Raw genomic sequence first — 16424 nt, 5'->3', positions numbered from 1 at the left:
AGAGAACATTTAAATGATCTCCGAACTGAACAAGTGACACAATGGCCTCCAGAGCTGATAAGACTTTTAAAATATTTATAGCTTTAAATTATACATTAACAACTAATGTGTGACACTTAATGGAAAACCTTCAGAGTTTGTATCACTTGTGAACTGACACAAAATGCTAACTTGGAAAGTACTCCAACTTTTCTTAAAAGTAATTGTATTTGTAGTATTTGTACACGTTACACGACACACATTAGGTGAGCAGTTTTGATGTTACAGTAAAATAACACTGGCTCCATTATTGATTTAGGTTTACAAGAAAAACGTATGCTAAAATAGTAGAAATATAATAAGATCGATGTAATAATCAGATCCAATAATAAATAATCAAAGTATACTGTATAACTGGCTCCTTGAAGCAGCTGCTTTAAAGCAGTCCACAATGGAAATGTGATATCTGTATAGTTAAAGTGCTCCAGTCCAAATGAAACCATCACTACATCTGTAAATACAAATCTCATTTTAACACTCACTGGAAGGATATGCGTCTCCATATGACTCATTTCACATTCTATGTACAGATTCTGGAGTTTGTAAAAAGTACACAATCAGTCTTAACACAAGGTTCACATACTGCTGTGGTTTACTAGCAACTGCACAGCAACTGTAGAACAGTAGAACACCGTGTCAATAGAGAACAGATGATGCAGTTGAAAGTCTGTCAGTTTGCAGTATCAAAGTTCCAAAAGATTAGTTTTTTCATTATTGTGCACAAGAAAAAGTATTTCTGGTTCACATTTTTTCAATATTCTTTTGCTCATACAAGTTATTGTGTGTACAAGTTATAATGTTGATCTCACAAGAAACTTTTGACTAAATAGCTTTTGCTACTTGTTACGATGTCATACACGAGAAAAGGTTTGCAGGAAGGATCTACAACACCACACTGCTGCTATATAAAATCATACACAAAACAGGAAGGCATGGTACATCTCAAATCAACATCAGGGTAAAGCTTTTTGATGACTGTATAAAAAGTTCAAATGTCATCGCTGTAGGAAATGTGTTTAAGGCAGTGATTAAAGAGTGGAGTTGGACACATTCACTTTTACACTGATGCAAGACGAACATCAAATCACTGATGAAATAACAAGATGAACCAGACTGAAAGCATTAAAAAACAGGTGAACAGTGGATTATGGATTATTATAAAAATGAAGTATACACAGTACTTTCAAGGGTAAATATATATATATATATATATATATATATATATATATATATATATATATATATATATATATATATATATATATATATATATATATATATATATATATATATATATATATATATATAGACGTTACATTAATTTAAAGCTACAATGTGTACAAAAGATTCTAACTCTTGCTTAAAAGATGTGGTAATTTAAAAACTTACACATGTTGAAAGCTAAACTTACAGCCTTGACACACCAGGTCTACAGTCATCACAATCAGTGATGGTCCCTACCTCTAGTTTTTGCCCTCTATCCCACGCTGTTGGCACCTTTCATATGATTCATCATTTTGAATAGGCAGTGGACACTGCTGGTGAGAGAGACCACTCTGATTGACTGGCTATGATGCAAGCAAATGACAATGTCAAGAGGGCAAACGTGGAGATGTTCTTCTACTTTTTCATCTTATCTCATCTGAACATTCCACTTCAAGGATATCTTCACGACAACATGACCATCTGGAATGAAAAACTGAAGACCAATTGATCAGCATAAGTCAAGAAAGATCAGATCTGTATTATGGTAAAATGTTTACGATTTGTGTATCTCCAGTCCTATTTTCCAATACAGACTACTGCTGTCTGCTGGTGTGAAGAGCAATTTCCTTCCATTCAGGTGCAGCATGGATGTGCTAGCTGGCCTTTGGCTGTAGTCTGTAGTGTGTCCAAGTGCTATATTTTGGACAAGACAACAGTGACTAGGCAACAAAGTAGTGACTCTTCATCATAGTTAGTTGCTAGTTCTTTAATGTCAGCTAATATGTTCCCCCCCCCCACCACAAAGAAAATAAATAATTTTTTGCCTGGTTAAAGATTGCTGAGTACCAACCAACATTTGTCAAATAGTGTTGTAGCTGTTCCCAAGATGAGATACTATTAAATAGTACTAAACAGACAACAGTAATATTGCATCACAAGAAAATGAAGAGCTATCATGACAAGAAAACATATTCACCATAGATGGAAAGTTGTGATCATAAAATACCATTTTAGACATATACCATATCCTAAAAGGTTTCCATAATTACTGAAAAAAATAACAATTACTATCTGATGGTTTAGAACAACATATATCGCTCTGTCAATCTTATCCACATATTGGTCATATTTCAAGGAATGCAGCTAATGAGCGATGCAGAACAGTGGTGGTTGAACTGCTTCTTTAACCAACTGAAGCAGTAGATTAAAAGAACCCATGAAATCACTGAATACATGGAAGACATGGGTTGAAATGCAACAGTCTGAAAACACTCCATACAAGTGGATAAATCAATAACATCTGTTTGTGCTTGTTACATTTCTAAAGTACAAAAGTAAGATCCTAGTGAAATAACAAAAACATTATTAAACAGAATCATTAAAGACTGTCCCAAATGTTTGATTAAAGGAGGGATTTACAATTGTTAGTCTTCCTTCAAACAACAGTGAAGTGTGAAACAGTTTTATTCACTGCAACTATTAGTCTTGTTCATACAAGTCTTCAGGGTATCCTGCCAAAAGATGTCTCCAAAGCATAAGCAAGTGAAATGGGGGTGGGGGCTTCAAATCCACAGTCTTCCATATGTGCAAAAATTGAATAAATGCTTATTTCAAGACAATATACGGCTTTACCCTTTCAAATTAATTACATTAAGTAGATATAATCCAAGTTGCAGGATTTTTAGTACAAAATTACACATTGTCCACAGCAACTCAATTTTAAAGTTTACTCTCATAAGACTTAACAAAACATATCCACTTGATCTGATTAACTCAGCCTGCAGAAGTCTCTTAAAACTTCAAATGTTTAGAACAAGGACTGTGAATGCATGTCCCCATCATCATCTACATATTGTAAAGGCCTTATGAAATAATCTTTCACGGGGCAAAAAGACAGAAGTAATGGTTACAACATGTAAAAAAACAGTTTCAGTGTTCATATGAACATGTCCTTTAATAGGAAGACATATTATCCACTCCAGTTACACACACACAGATTATGCAATGTCTACAATTCATACGCAAATTTCTAAGGTTGGTTACAGTTCAAACTCCATGTATAGACATTTTAGAATGCTCATTAAGGTACCTATATGCTTCAATTTGTGCATGGAAAATGTTAATTAATTTAAATGAATTGCTTGTCTATATATAGACGTATATATGTCAGATGTAATTTCTTTCAGCTCATTGTTTTGGTTTTACAGTTCAAACTTGGACTTGTTAGGACAAAAGCTTTTACAGCATTTATCCTTTTATAATACTATATAGAAATTGGTGAGGTCACATTATTTCCAGGAGAGTTCAACAAAACTTTAACCTTACTAGAGGTCTAAATTAAAACACAGATGGGTGTGTAGGACTTTGGATAAAAGATGTGTAATGAAGCACAAGAGAAATTTTGGTTTTCCTTTCTAAAATTTAAATCTATTTTTACAGATTTAAATTTTAAAAATGTAAAAAAAAAAAAAAAAAGAGCTGTAGTGTCACTGTATAGAAATTATATTTTTGTGAAAATAAGAGAAGACGGCATCCATGCCAAACTAACACCAGCACCACCAACCTAAAGATGCAGTATGAGAAATGTAGGAAATTAGACTGTGTGAATTAAACTGTGTGAAGTAAGAGTGTATGTGGTAAACCTAAAGATCATTAATATGCAGTACACCAACGACAGACAAAGTGTTCCAGTTGAGAAAGTCTTAAGGGCAGTAGAGGCAGAGAAGACGTTAAAGACAACGAGGTATGTGAGCCCAGGCCTAACTTCTCCTGACACATAGACACACTCAGTCCATCTTCTCTTTGTGGACCAGTTTGGGTGCGTCCACAAAGTCTTGGCCATTGAACAAGATTATAGTGGCTGTTATCGCACTAGCAGCTCCCCAGAACATCACATAAGCCAGGGTCTCTGTCCACGTGTCACCTGGAAGACAAGTTGCAGTAACAGCACTCAGAACCAGATTCTGAAGCGCTTCATCTACAGTCCTGTCTACCGATTCAATCATTTAATCTAAAGCTATAATGGGGTCTAAAATATTGGTAATAGAAAAGTTAAAAAGCTAGAAACAATAAGGAGATCTGGTGATTTAAAAACCCAAGAAGTTCTGACATGTCCATCCAACCATTACTGTATCTTAACTACATTTAACCCTTTGAGGAAAAGTGGCCAGTTCAGTGTTCCAAAAGAATATACACAACTGTTCTGATCATGGACTATATTTTAATGAGGAGATCCAGTGAATTTAAACAGTCTTTGGTAACATATATAAAAACTAATGATGATGATTCAGTCAAACTGACATATATGACCTTTATACAAACGGTTAAATGGATGAGTGTAGAATGATCGGCAGAGGGGAACTTACCAGCCATGAGAAGACAGACGATACACATGGAAAATGCCACCAGCATAATAATAGGAAGCTACAATGACAACAACAATGACAAGTATTAGCCTAACACACATTTACTTGTGCTGCTGGTTGCAGAGACAAAAACTTATATACTAACTGTCAGGAATTTCCAGTCCTTCTGCACACGTAGAGGAGTGGTTCCGTCTGCCTCATCAACAGCAAAATTACCCAGGAAAAGGTCAATCGCATCCTGAAACCAACAAAACAATATTTACATCTTGACTAAAATGATCACACAAACTGGGAATATCACAATGTCACTGGAAATTACAACTGCAATATGATACCTTCACAAGCTCTATGTAAAAACTAACACTACGAAGGGTGAAAATTTTACCACTTAAACTTTACCATAACAAGGCTACACAGAAACCTGAGCCATGTGTATGCATCATATTTTCTGTTCAAATATAGATTGGACGCTATGAGTGTGTCAGTGTTTTTTTTTTTAGACATATTTGTTTATTTGGTTTAAAACCCATGTCTTAAATACCTAAATTACCTAAGATTATCTAAGGGACATTTAACTTTAACCAAAAAAAGAGATAGAAGTAGAACACTAGGACAAACAATAGGAATCAGTAAGTGTTTTGTTTAGACTAACAAGTTGCTAATTGGTCGAGTGAATGTACTGCTGCCTCTAAATCCCACGTATTATCATATTTCTCTTGATTTCAGTGTTTCACTGAAAATTAGAACATTGCAAGTTAAAGGACTACAGCTTCCTAAACATGGTTTGCAATTTATACCATGATATGAACAGAACGGAGATGCACAGAACTTTGATGTGGAATTTCATGCCTGTGTCAATTTCCAAGACACACTAATAACACTTAAACATTTCTTCACAATCTTGTTCAAAATATTCTGCTATAGAGAAAGTGTGTTATTTTTGAATCAATATGTCCAACTGTAGATTTTATGATATCATACCTGCCTAAATCCATCAGAGAAGTTGTTTTTGTAGTAGCGAATCATGGAGTTCCAGCCATCCATCAGCAGCCCCCACCTGGTCCGCTTACCTGTCCTGATATAGAAATTTAACTTTAGTAAATAGCAGCCATGAAATCAATACTGCAGGGGGACTCAAGAAAACAGCTTACAGTTTGTCAGCTGGTGTAGTATATGATGTACTGTACCTTGTGAAGTCTGTCTTCAAGGCTCCAGTTCCTGCGTACTGTACAGCGCATGCATTGGCATTGTCAGCCCATGCTGGTTAGAGAGCACACGAGCACACGAACACACACACACACACACACACACACAACTTTAAGGACAAACTGAGAGGCTAAGTGTTCTATTAATCACACAACACATGCTGATTGTTTTGTATACAGACTACTTTACCATTCTTGTAGATCTTTTCAAACTCAGCCTGTTCTTCAATCCGCTGACCCACGTTCAGGACGCCCAGTCTCTGTGAACACAGCCAGGACACACTTTCTGCTCAATACAATTCAGGTCTCACAATGTTTGGCAGGAAGTGAAATTCCATTATCTTTTTTTACTGAGGTCCACTTAAATGCTAATATCCATGTGCTAAATATATTGGAAGCAGTCAAATATTGAGCCAACTCTGTCCACTGATGGATATGAAGTATTGATTAAGCCTACTTAAAAACAGCTAAGAAAACCCAAAGTCAATTTATTAGTGATTATTGTACCAAAAGTGATTACACCTGGGGTCTCCAATTAAGGCCAAATGTGTAAATTTAAAATTTTAAACAACCAAAAACAACTTTCTCAGCGCCAGTGGTGAGGAACTGTCTGAATAAAGAAGAAACTAGTTTGTGAAACTTGTAGACGAGTAAATGAGATCGAGTAGCTGCTAAACACAAGTTAAAACACAGAAGTGGATAGGAAGAATAGGAAAAGCCATAAGACAAGAAGCCTAAAGCACATGTGCAGCACCTAGCAGCTGTGATTACCATTCATTTCCAGATTATGGAAGTAATGGAAAATTGTTTTGCACTTGTCAGTTGTTTAGATTTAGTATGATAAATATACCTGAAGCTGAGACTGTAGAGATCGCCGAGCTAGAAGGCTCTGGATGACATTGGTCCTGTCCAGGCAGTCCATGCAGTTACTGCGGAATACGCCTTTCTGCTGGGCCACTGTCTTCCCCTCTGAGTTCACCATAAAGTAACTACACACAAAGGAGTCTGAATACTCTGTCACAATATACAGTGCATCCGGAAAGTATTCAAAGCACTTAACTTTTGCCACATTTTGTTATGTAACAGCCTTATTCCAAAATGGATCAAATTCATTATTTTCTTCAAAATTCTACAAACAACATCCCATATTGACAACGTGGAATAAGTATGTTTTAAATCTTTGCAAATTTATAATAAAAAAAATAAAAAATTACAAGTATTCATCATCTTTGCTATACTATACTATACTATACTATACTTTGTTAAAGCACATTTAGCACCAATTACAGCCTCAAGTCTTTGAATACGATGCTACAAGCTTGTCACACCTATTTTTGGGCAGTTTCCCCCGTTCTTTGCTGTACCTCTCAAGCTCCATCAGGTTGGATGGGGAGCGTCGGTGCACAGCCATTTTCAGATCTGTCTAGAGATGTTCAAACGGGTTCTGGGCTCTGGCTGGGCCACTCAAGGACATTCACAAAGTTGTGAATAGCCACTCCATTTGTTATCTTGGTGTGAGCTTAGGGTCGTTTTCCTGTTGAAAGATCAAGCATCGGCACAGTCTGAGGTCCAGTGCACTCTGGAACAGGTTTTTAATCAAGGATGTCTCTGTACATTGCTGCATTCATCTTTGCCTCGATCCTGACTGACTCCTGACTCTCAGTTCCTGCCACTGAAAAACATCCCCACAGACTGATGCTGCCACCACCATGCTTTACTGTAGGGATGGTATTGGCCAGGTGGTGAGTGGTGCCTTGTTTCCTCCAGACATGACATTTGGCATTCAGGCCAAAGAGTTCAATCTTTGTTTCATCAGACCATATAAATTTGTTTTTCATGGTCTGAGAGTCCATCAGGTGGGCTGTAATTATGCCTTTTACTGAGGAGTGTTTTTTGTCTGGCCACTCTACCATACAGGCCTGATTGGTGGAGTGCTGCAGAGATGGTTGTTCTTCTGGAAGGTTCTCCTCTCTCTACAGAGAAACACCGGAGCTCAGATCTGAGCCTCGAAACAGTACTGCCTCAGAGGTCTACAGACAATTCATTGGACTTCATGGCTTGGTTTTTGCTGACATTCACTGTTAACTGGGAGACCTTCTATAGACAGGTGTATGCTTTTACAAATCATGTCCAATGAACTAAACTTCCCACAGGTGGACTCCAATCAAGTAGTAGAAACATCTCAAGGATGATCAGTGGAAACAGGATGAACCAGGTCTCAAGTGTCAAGTGTCATGGCAAAGGCAGTGAATATGTATGTATGTGTTTTTTTTTCTTGTTTTGTTTTTATACATTTGCAAAGATTTTAAACAAACTTCTTTCACGTTGTCATTACGGGGTATCGTTTATAGAATTGAAAGAATAATGAATTTGATCCATTATGGAATAAGGCTATAACATAACAAAATGTGAAAAAAGTTAAGCTCTGTGAATAGCTAGATATTAGGCAAGACGAGCTGCTGTTGAAGTTACTTGTATTCATCTTGTGTCTCAGCAACAGCATCCACAAGGATCTGGAGACGGTCCCATCTCATGTGGCTGCACTCTTTGTGGAAGTCGAAGGGTATGTAACTAAGGACAGAGGAGACAATGAGTGAATGCATTATAAAAGGAGGACATGTCTTGACATTTTTGATCAGAATCAATAATTAAATGTTAAATCGGACTAACATTTTAATGGTGAACCAATGACACAGAAAGCTAACAGCCATCAGTTGGTGAGCATTCGTCACCCATGCCCCTTTCAGACATGCACTGGAATTCAGACTTTCCAGACTTTCTCTGGGGCAGGAGGTATGTGTGAATGCAAACGACCAAGTCTGTTGCCCTTGACATTACTCGGATTTTGCCCAGTCAGTTCCAGATTATCTCTAACCAAACTCATTTGTGAATAGAGGAGGTAATACTTAAATAGATACGCAAATAGAAACACCCAGAGATAAAGAACTCATTCATTCATACGAACACAACAACGTGGAACTGGAAGGACAACTAAATTCATTAACTTCTGTCAGTAATGGCAGACCTGAAACTCGTCAAACAAATACAAGGAACAGCAAAAGATTCTGTGGTAAACGACCAAATTACAGACAAAACACTTGTCACTTCCGCAGCTTTGTTTTGCTTCATGTCTTTCCCCCTTTATGAAGTGCCAAAGCACCACCCTTTGCCCAATTATATTTAGTATTTCTTCACAAGTGAGAACGCATCTCGCATGGACCATCTCCCGATGTTGGCAACATGTCTGAAAGGAAAACTCCTGACTATGTCAGAACCTGATCCTCCTGACTTTCTCAAGAGTTCAAGTCTGAAACAGGCTGTAGTTTTAGCAGTGTATCCCACACCAATGGCGCTAGTCAGACCACCATGGCAGCTTTACAGCTTAATCAGCATTTTTAATCTACTTTGGTCCATTTAACTGGCTCCTTGCACCTTTTTCGAAGTTCTCCTGTGGTGGAATCACAAATACTGATATTAGCTACTGCCAGAGAGAGGCCTTTCGGTTTCTGGAAGTTACCCTGGGGTTTCTTGTCACCTCACAAACTAATCACAACTTTCAATGTGACAGTCAACTGTTGCAGTTCAAACTCTTTAGAAATTCTTTCGTAACCCTTTCCATCCTGGTGAGCAAGAACTCTAAGATCTTCAGAAATCTCTTTTGTTGGAGCCATGACACACTTTATCAAACCTCTGTTGTTAACATCAGACATTATGTGAAGACTTAGATTTTTCTACTTTAAATATGGCAGGGTCTCTCAGATTTACACCGGGTTATCATCTCACTGCTTAAAACACCTGACCCTAACTTCTGCTTCCAGAGGTTCACATAGTTTTTTCATACACAAATACTGATGTTTAGGTAATTTTCCACAATAATTAAATGAACAAGTGTAGGTTTTGTGTAATTTGAGTAATTGGGTTTTCTTTCTCTAGTTTTTCAACTTGCATAAACATCTGATCATAGTTTAGGTCAAATTTTTGTAGCAAAAGAGAAAACTAACAGGTTCACAAACTTTCAAAGCCCACTGTACATGTACTGACTGACACTTACTTGAGCATACCGTTGTTCATGCCAGACACCATCTTAGCAAATGCCTGTTCTAGGGGTTTTTCTGAGCCCTTCTGATTCACCTGGGTAAAAAGAAAATATATAAATATGCCCATTAGGTCTTTATTTTTTTAAAACTTATAATAAAACAAGTTTGCTAAAAAAAACTCCCCACCAGATTGAGAATAGTTTGCTTCCCGTAGATAAGCAGCTGAGAGTCAAAATGCCTCTGGAAACCGTCCAACTATAAAACATTTTTAAATGGTTAGCACTGGATTTTAAAACCTATCACCATATTTAAAAAAAGGCACAAGGCATCAGCTCTCACATGATTGGTGGTTTTGCTGATTACAGGTTTGGGTTTGTATTTGAGGTTGGGTCTCTGACTCCAGTAAAAGGGTATTGAGCCTCGTGTCTGCAAATGCAAAAAAGTAATTTCAGAAAAGTTGCACTTCCCAAACCTAAACGGATACAGAACCATAATTCAATCAGTTTTCATACTTGCCTGTACAAATGAAGCTTTTGCACCCTCATACAAAACTATCTGCTCAGTCTCCACAAAGTTAGCAGCATGGCCTTCAGAGTCAATGCCTGTGAAGACAGCAGAAAGCATTTTTTTTAAATGAATGGTCAGCACGGTCAGTGGTAGCTTAGGGTAACTTACCAACCTAAAATAAACCCAGAAAAGCTCATCTTTATTCAAATATTGCAAGGCGATAAGAGATTACCGTTTCTGAGCTTCAGGCGTTCTCACCTCTAACGTAATATCTGACACCGGCCCGGAAGCAGCTTCTCCTTGATATGAGGATCCATTCAAAGATCTTTCCATTTATACGGCATGGCTTCATGGCAATGACTGAACCAAAAGAGTCAAGTAAACACTTTGCTCTGGATGTCTCATCCTATTTCTATTGTATTATGCATAAAAATATGCTCTAAAATAATAAAACATTAGTACATTCATTGAAAAGGATACAACCATGGATAACAGGAAGGGAAAACTTCTGAAGCTATGGGAAAACAGTGACAGTTACTGTAACGATATTAGTACAAAAACATTCACAACAAGAACTAAACCACAATGACTAAATCAAACAGTGTCATGTGTTACCTCTGGCTGTGCAGCCAGCTCTCTCAGGAGGTTCCCATTCCACACAAACCTCTGATCTGCCTGAACACAAAACACAAAGGCTACAGTACACTTTTACACAGTAAGAACAAAACCAACAATGTGTTAATCGGAGCCTCATTACTTGACCACTTCCCTATTCTTTCTCTCATTCCATGCCCTAATAAACATAAATATCATAGCTCATAAATACACTCAGTCGGCAGTATGTGGTACAACAAAGTTAAACCTACTGCAATCTAATTTCAAACTCCTGTGATAAATTATAGTTGTTCCAGTTGTTCCTCAGTAATTAAGGCAAAGATGAAAAATTTGCTGATGCCATTCCATTTCTGCTCTAGTGGCATGTGATGATTTCCTGGCTAGTATGTGGTAATACCAGATACCGCTTGTTTTATACTGTTTCCAAACTTTATTGTCATTATGCAAGTGTAAGTCTGCTGGCCTGCAAGGGAGCATTGTATTCAAGTACGTACACATAATTAAAATGTGAACTATAAAGTATCATAACAAGTAAAAACCTAAAAAATACAATCAAAAACATACAACTAAAGAAAGTGAATGAAAGAGCATCAGCATCAAAGGTTCAGTAAAGGTGGTCGAGGTCAGATCACATTGCTTAGTGTTAAGCCATTGCTAGACTGTTGGGCGGACAGATGAGCAGCAAATAGGTGGAATCTGTTATTAAGAATTGTTAGAAAATTATTTGCATAGCAGTTGGGAATTGCCAAATGCCACTAAAACTGTAGTTATCTGTAATCAGTTTTTTATTTTTTAGCATGTCTCATGCTCTAACCAGTCCTTCCGGGTAATTTGCAATTTCATGATCGCAAAAGTTAATAAATACATTTTATTTTAAAACATTATAAAAATATTGCAAGATGCATCACTTCTGTACTGTGGTAAAATTCTGTGATTTTAGGCCACAACTATTAAAGAGGGTCAGCAGAATCCTGCAGCGACTGTCTAACCAACATGTGCAAAGGGACAAACATACGCAGGGGTGATTTCACAAGGCAAGTAGCATGACTGAGCACAACCATAAAACCAATTCAGTTTCCAGGTTTTTGACCAAAAACACTTGCTTGCACAAGTGTTAATCACTTGTTTATGATAACATGAACATAGTGTAGACTCCTGCATCGGCAAATAACTGGATTTCTCACCCTCTCCAGCAGACTCATCTCCTGGAAGTCGGGGCTGGTGTTGGCCAGCCGCTGCAGAGTGTGTGTCAGGTCATAGTCAGTACAGAAGTAGAATCCATCTGTAGTCAGCACATTGTTAATCATGGCCAGGAAGGTCTTATTCTCCTGAGACTAAAGGAGGAAAGAGAACAGTTTTTAGATTTCAGGAAAACCCATGTCCAATTACTTTAAAGTAGACAGAGAATTACACACTCATGTTTTACTAATGCTGCTTTTGTTAGTAATGCACTGAACTTTTCTTCTCCTGATACGTTGTTTCTATCTAATCTATTTATCCTCTGTCTCCTGACTGCCAGACACCAGAGTTTATACTTATTCCCCAGGATTACACTCAAGAATTCTTTAAAGTAAACAGAAGCACATTACATTTTAACCATCTCAATTGTCGGCACAAGTCAATATGGCAAAGTTATACTCTTTATACAGATATGCACCATTCCCCTTCTGTACTTTATCTACCAACATCAGAATTAGGTTTAATTTCAGTGTTTACTATTATTTCATTGATATATTTGTACTATAAAGACAAATGACTATGTGTTTGTAAACTGTCGATATTTGTTTTCAATCTAACATAAAAAAGGCATTTGACAAGTTACTTTTTGGTAACTACAAATTTGAGAAATACAGGCCCTGGTATGTGAAAATAGAAACATGTGTATGCCTAATCTCACACAGCAAGATCATTAAACCCTTAATTCTGTTGAGTCCATGTTTGGGCAACTTGCAGTGTACTGGCAGGATTAAAATGCTCTTTTTATGCTTCAGTGACAATCTTTGTTGTATAAAATAAGACAAACCTTTTAATAGATTCCTGTTTAAAAAAACAAAAACAAAAAAACCTCAGCGCTGGATAGAGACTAAATTCTGAACCAACTCTCAGAATCAGCCAGCTACTCATGATTAAATCTGCCAGTGGCAGTTATGGGTATGGTGTGGATTTCCAATGGCCTGGGTTTAGCTGTTGTTTAGGTCTTAGGTTCTGATTTTGATGATCAGTTGTACTACCAGGCAGTCTTTGATAAAGCTTATTGTTCCAACATGACATTTAGTGTTATCATGTGTAATGTGACTGCAGCAGTGTGCATCAATGCTGGACTAATAGGATAAGGCTGCTAAGCCATTTAGGGAGAGAGTGGAGTCTGACGTTACACCTCCATCATACCACTGTTCATGCTCACCATCTGCCTACTGTAGTTTCCTCTCAATTGATCAGCTGTCATGTGTTTCTGTCATGTTAATGTAGATTTAAACCTACATGTAAATGGAAACAGTACAAAGACCACATTATAAATGTTGAAACTGAGAAATATGTTTTTTTGAAAATGGCTTGTACGCCGTCCAGACCTGTCACCCACTGAAAATATTTGGAGCAATATTAAACAAAAAAATATGACAGAGAAGGCCCTAAACTGTCTAGCAGCTGAAATCCTATCTTTGAAAGAATCCGAAAAATAAAATCTTACTTTGAAAATAAAAGCAACTCTCCCCTTATTTCCAAAACATAGTGTTGAAAGAAGAGTTGATGACACACAGTGGATTAAAGTGTTTTAGGCCTCTACCAGGTAGTACACCAAGAACAACAGCAGAATATTAATGCACTGCTTGCTTCATTGAATTTAAATGAGTGAGGAGCGTATAGACAGACTGAAACATGAGGTCTCATTCAGAGCAACCGGATGCCTGACACCCATCCAAATTCTCAGAGGAGCATTTGGGGGGGTAAGAAAATATAAAACTTCACAGATCAAATATCACAACTGTGAACCTCCAGATGAACAGATCATGTTCATCAGTTCCAAACAAAAAATGTATACAAATTTGCGCAGCTAAGAGATTTTGGAAAATCCAACTTGGAACACTCTCACAAATGAAGTGAAAATGTAAGCTAGAAAAACAAAAATGTTCTTGTTAAATCTGTACTGAAAGTTTTTGATTTGAAGCATCTTGCTGACCTGGATCTCTGAGAGATGCAGCACTGTCCTCTTATAAGAGATCACATCAAAATCCACAGCTTTCCACACAGCGTGACCCAGCAGGCTGCCCACATTCCTCTTCCTGGTGATGACAATCAGGTACATCCCTGTGTGGGGTAAACTGTCAGACACAGCTTGTCTACTGCACGGGCTTCACAGTCTGATAGGCTATGAGCAAAGTACCTACCTGCTACAAGGCGAATGGTTCCCATGATGCCACAAATAGGTCTAGTAACTGCTGAGGGAGGAACATCCTTTTTGCCTGTGAAAGCACCACAGGGGTTAATAATAAGTTTGTTGGGCTTTTGCAACTTTATGTGACGGCAGACAAACATTTGAAGAGTAAAGACAAAGCTTAAGGTTCAAAGAACTAAAATATGCATCCAAGTGTGTGCTCCAGCAGCAAAAACTGTTGTTTATGGGTTAATTGATGCACATCTACCTGTGAGGGTCATATCATTTGAGACCCTGTCAATTGCCAGCACAGCATCAGCCCCCTCATCACAGGCCTCAATGAAGAACTTCTCCGGGGTCGTGTGCCTTAGAGACAACAGGAGGTCAAGTTACACCTTGCCAATGTTTGATTAGGTTCACCATAAATTCTCCTGCTCTAAATCAAAGGTCAACTGTTGACAGCAGCAGTAGCAATGAGAGCAAGAGGATGCTCACCTCAATGGGACTGGTAGCGCCCTTAAATAAAACCACCTGATTCAATACATTGGGATAAGCAGGGATCTGGATGTTTAGAGGATCACACAGCTTGCAAAAAAGAAAAAAAAAAGTAACCTCTTTTTATTTTTTATTTTTTTTGCTCCAGTGTCATTTGTAGCTCAAGGTGATGTAATAAAACGGCAGTACAGACCCTCTATTGTTGGTTGCTACAATGTAGACCTCAATAAGCAAGCCTGAGCTATACTAACAGAAAGTAGTTTTACTTAGATGCTAAATACTTAAAAAAAAAAAAAAAAAAAAAAAAAAAAAACTGTTGTGTTAGCAATTTTGTTTCACTTGTGTTTTTTTTTAATGTTTGGATTAGTTCTTTAAAGTCTACATTCAACTTACTATTGCATAAAAAACCCAAAATGTTGTACTCTCCTACCCATTCTTAAAAATAGAGCCGTAGTCCAAATAAAGATAAATGCTGCAATCACATGTCCATTTTTTACTTAATACTTTATTCATTCATTTAGTTTTGAAAATATATTTCTATAAATGCCATCTCTCAGCACATTGGTCCAAATGCCTTTGTATAAGCATGAAGAAATACAGATCAGCTTTATTTAAAAGTACTGCATACTGGAATTAAATCTGACCCTTACAAACCATGACAGGGCACGCAATCCCAATAGGGATATAAATCCCTTTTAAATTTGCAGCCCCAAATAAAGAAGAAGCACTTTCCATCCTCAGTAACTAAAACTCATTGTGACAAAGTGTAGGTGTCAGGAAAGATTGGTAGGACAGGGTGTGTGTCTTGTCAGAGCAGTCAGCTTTTATTAGGAGTTCCAGTAACGTGAATTTCAGTGCTGGTGTCACAGACTGTTAAATCGGTTTTGTCACGAAAGCAAATAAAAAGAAATCGTACATTTCAAAGAAAATTGCGTGATTAGACATCTGTCTGAAATACCAGTGACAGTGACAAGCTTGCTTCACCAACTTTATGCCTCCCAGTTCGCCCTAAATTACAAGTTGCTTTACGTCTTTATTGATGTTTATCGGCGAAGCATTTGACAAAGGTACACACGTACATTCCCCATAATGCCGCAAAGATATATTATCCATTGCAGTGTGGTGAAACTTAACTGGATCCTGCTCTACCAGCCGATCCTGTTGGCGAAGTTTAGCCGCTGTCGTCTGACCTAGCGCCACTTCCAAACTTCAGCTATTGTTTTAGCTCAATCATAAGCTCGGCAGTTGTTTGCCCTTTAAAACACCTGGAAAATATTATGAGGGGTCTGAAAAACCATTGACGGTAATCGACATGTACTTACAAATTGTATCTCTCGTAGGCGGGCGCCATCTTCGCTCCGTCTAGCTGACCTCAGTGACGACAGCAGTGAAAGTGGGTTCTCTCCTTGTTGCCGGATATTAAATGTTGTCTCCATAGAAGGCGTAGTCCCTAAAATACAGATTTCCTTGCAGGCACACGTATGAAAGGCGTGATGATGATAGCTGCAAACGTACACAGCGGTGCCTCAACAAGTAGTGAATACTGGAAATTAACAAAACAAAATAATTAGCTCTGTTGTTG

The 16424-nt window shown here is 37.6% G+C and overlaps 1 protein-coding gene across 1 annotated transcript; it reads right to left on the bottom strand.

The window, feature by feature from the left end:
• Positions 1-2163: 2163 nt before the first annotated feature.
• sacm1la (SAC1 like phosphatidylinositide phosphatase a) lies at positions 2164-16319 on the bottom strand. The gene is made up of 20 exons (XM_067510079.1): positions 16165-16319; positions 14616-14713; positions 14361-14435; positions 14153-14280; positions 12159-12308; positions 10975-11034; positions 10840-10873; positions 10618-10719; positions 10369-10454; positions 10192-10278; positions 10039-10107; positions 9867-9946; positions 8288-8386; positions 6666-6804; positions 6006-6075; positions 5798-5870; positions 5592-5685; positions 4756-4848; positions 4611-4668; positions 2164-4168 (listed from the first exon to the last, which is right to left on the bottom strand). The coding sequence occupies exons 1-20, from the start codon at positions 16191-16193 to the stop codon at positions 4032-4034; spliced, it is 1761 nt and encodes a 586-aa protein (XP_067366180.1). The 5' UTR covers positions 16194-16319; the 3' UTR covers positions 2164-4031.
• Between the last annotated feature and the right edge of the window lie 105 nt (positions 16320-16424).

Source organism: Channa argus, chromosome 1, assembly GCF_033026475.1.
Source record: "Channa argus isolate prfri chromosome 1, Channa argus male v1.0, whole genome shotgun sequence".
Classification (NCBI taxonomy): domain Eukaryota; kingdom Metazoa; phylum Chordata; class Actinopteri; order Anabantiformes; family Channidae; genus Channa; species Channa argus.
The sequence above is the reverse complement of the archived record's forward strand: the minus strand, read 5'-3'. Positions and strand labels throughout refer to the sequence as shown.

Excerpts from the sequence above, each read along its gene's own strand:
- sacm1la (XM_067510079.1), bottom strand. The coding sequence starts at position 16,193 with ATGGCGCCCGCCTACGAGAGATACAATTT. Across the intron at positions 14,281-14,360 it reads AACCATTCGCCTTGTAGCAG|GGATGTACCTGATTGTCATC; the intron begins GTAGGTACTTTG and ends TACCCCACACAG. Across the intron at positions 4,849-5,591 it reads TCTCTGATGGATTTAGGCAG|GATGCGATTGACCTTTTCCT; the intron begins GTATGATATCAT and ends TGTTGGTTTCAG.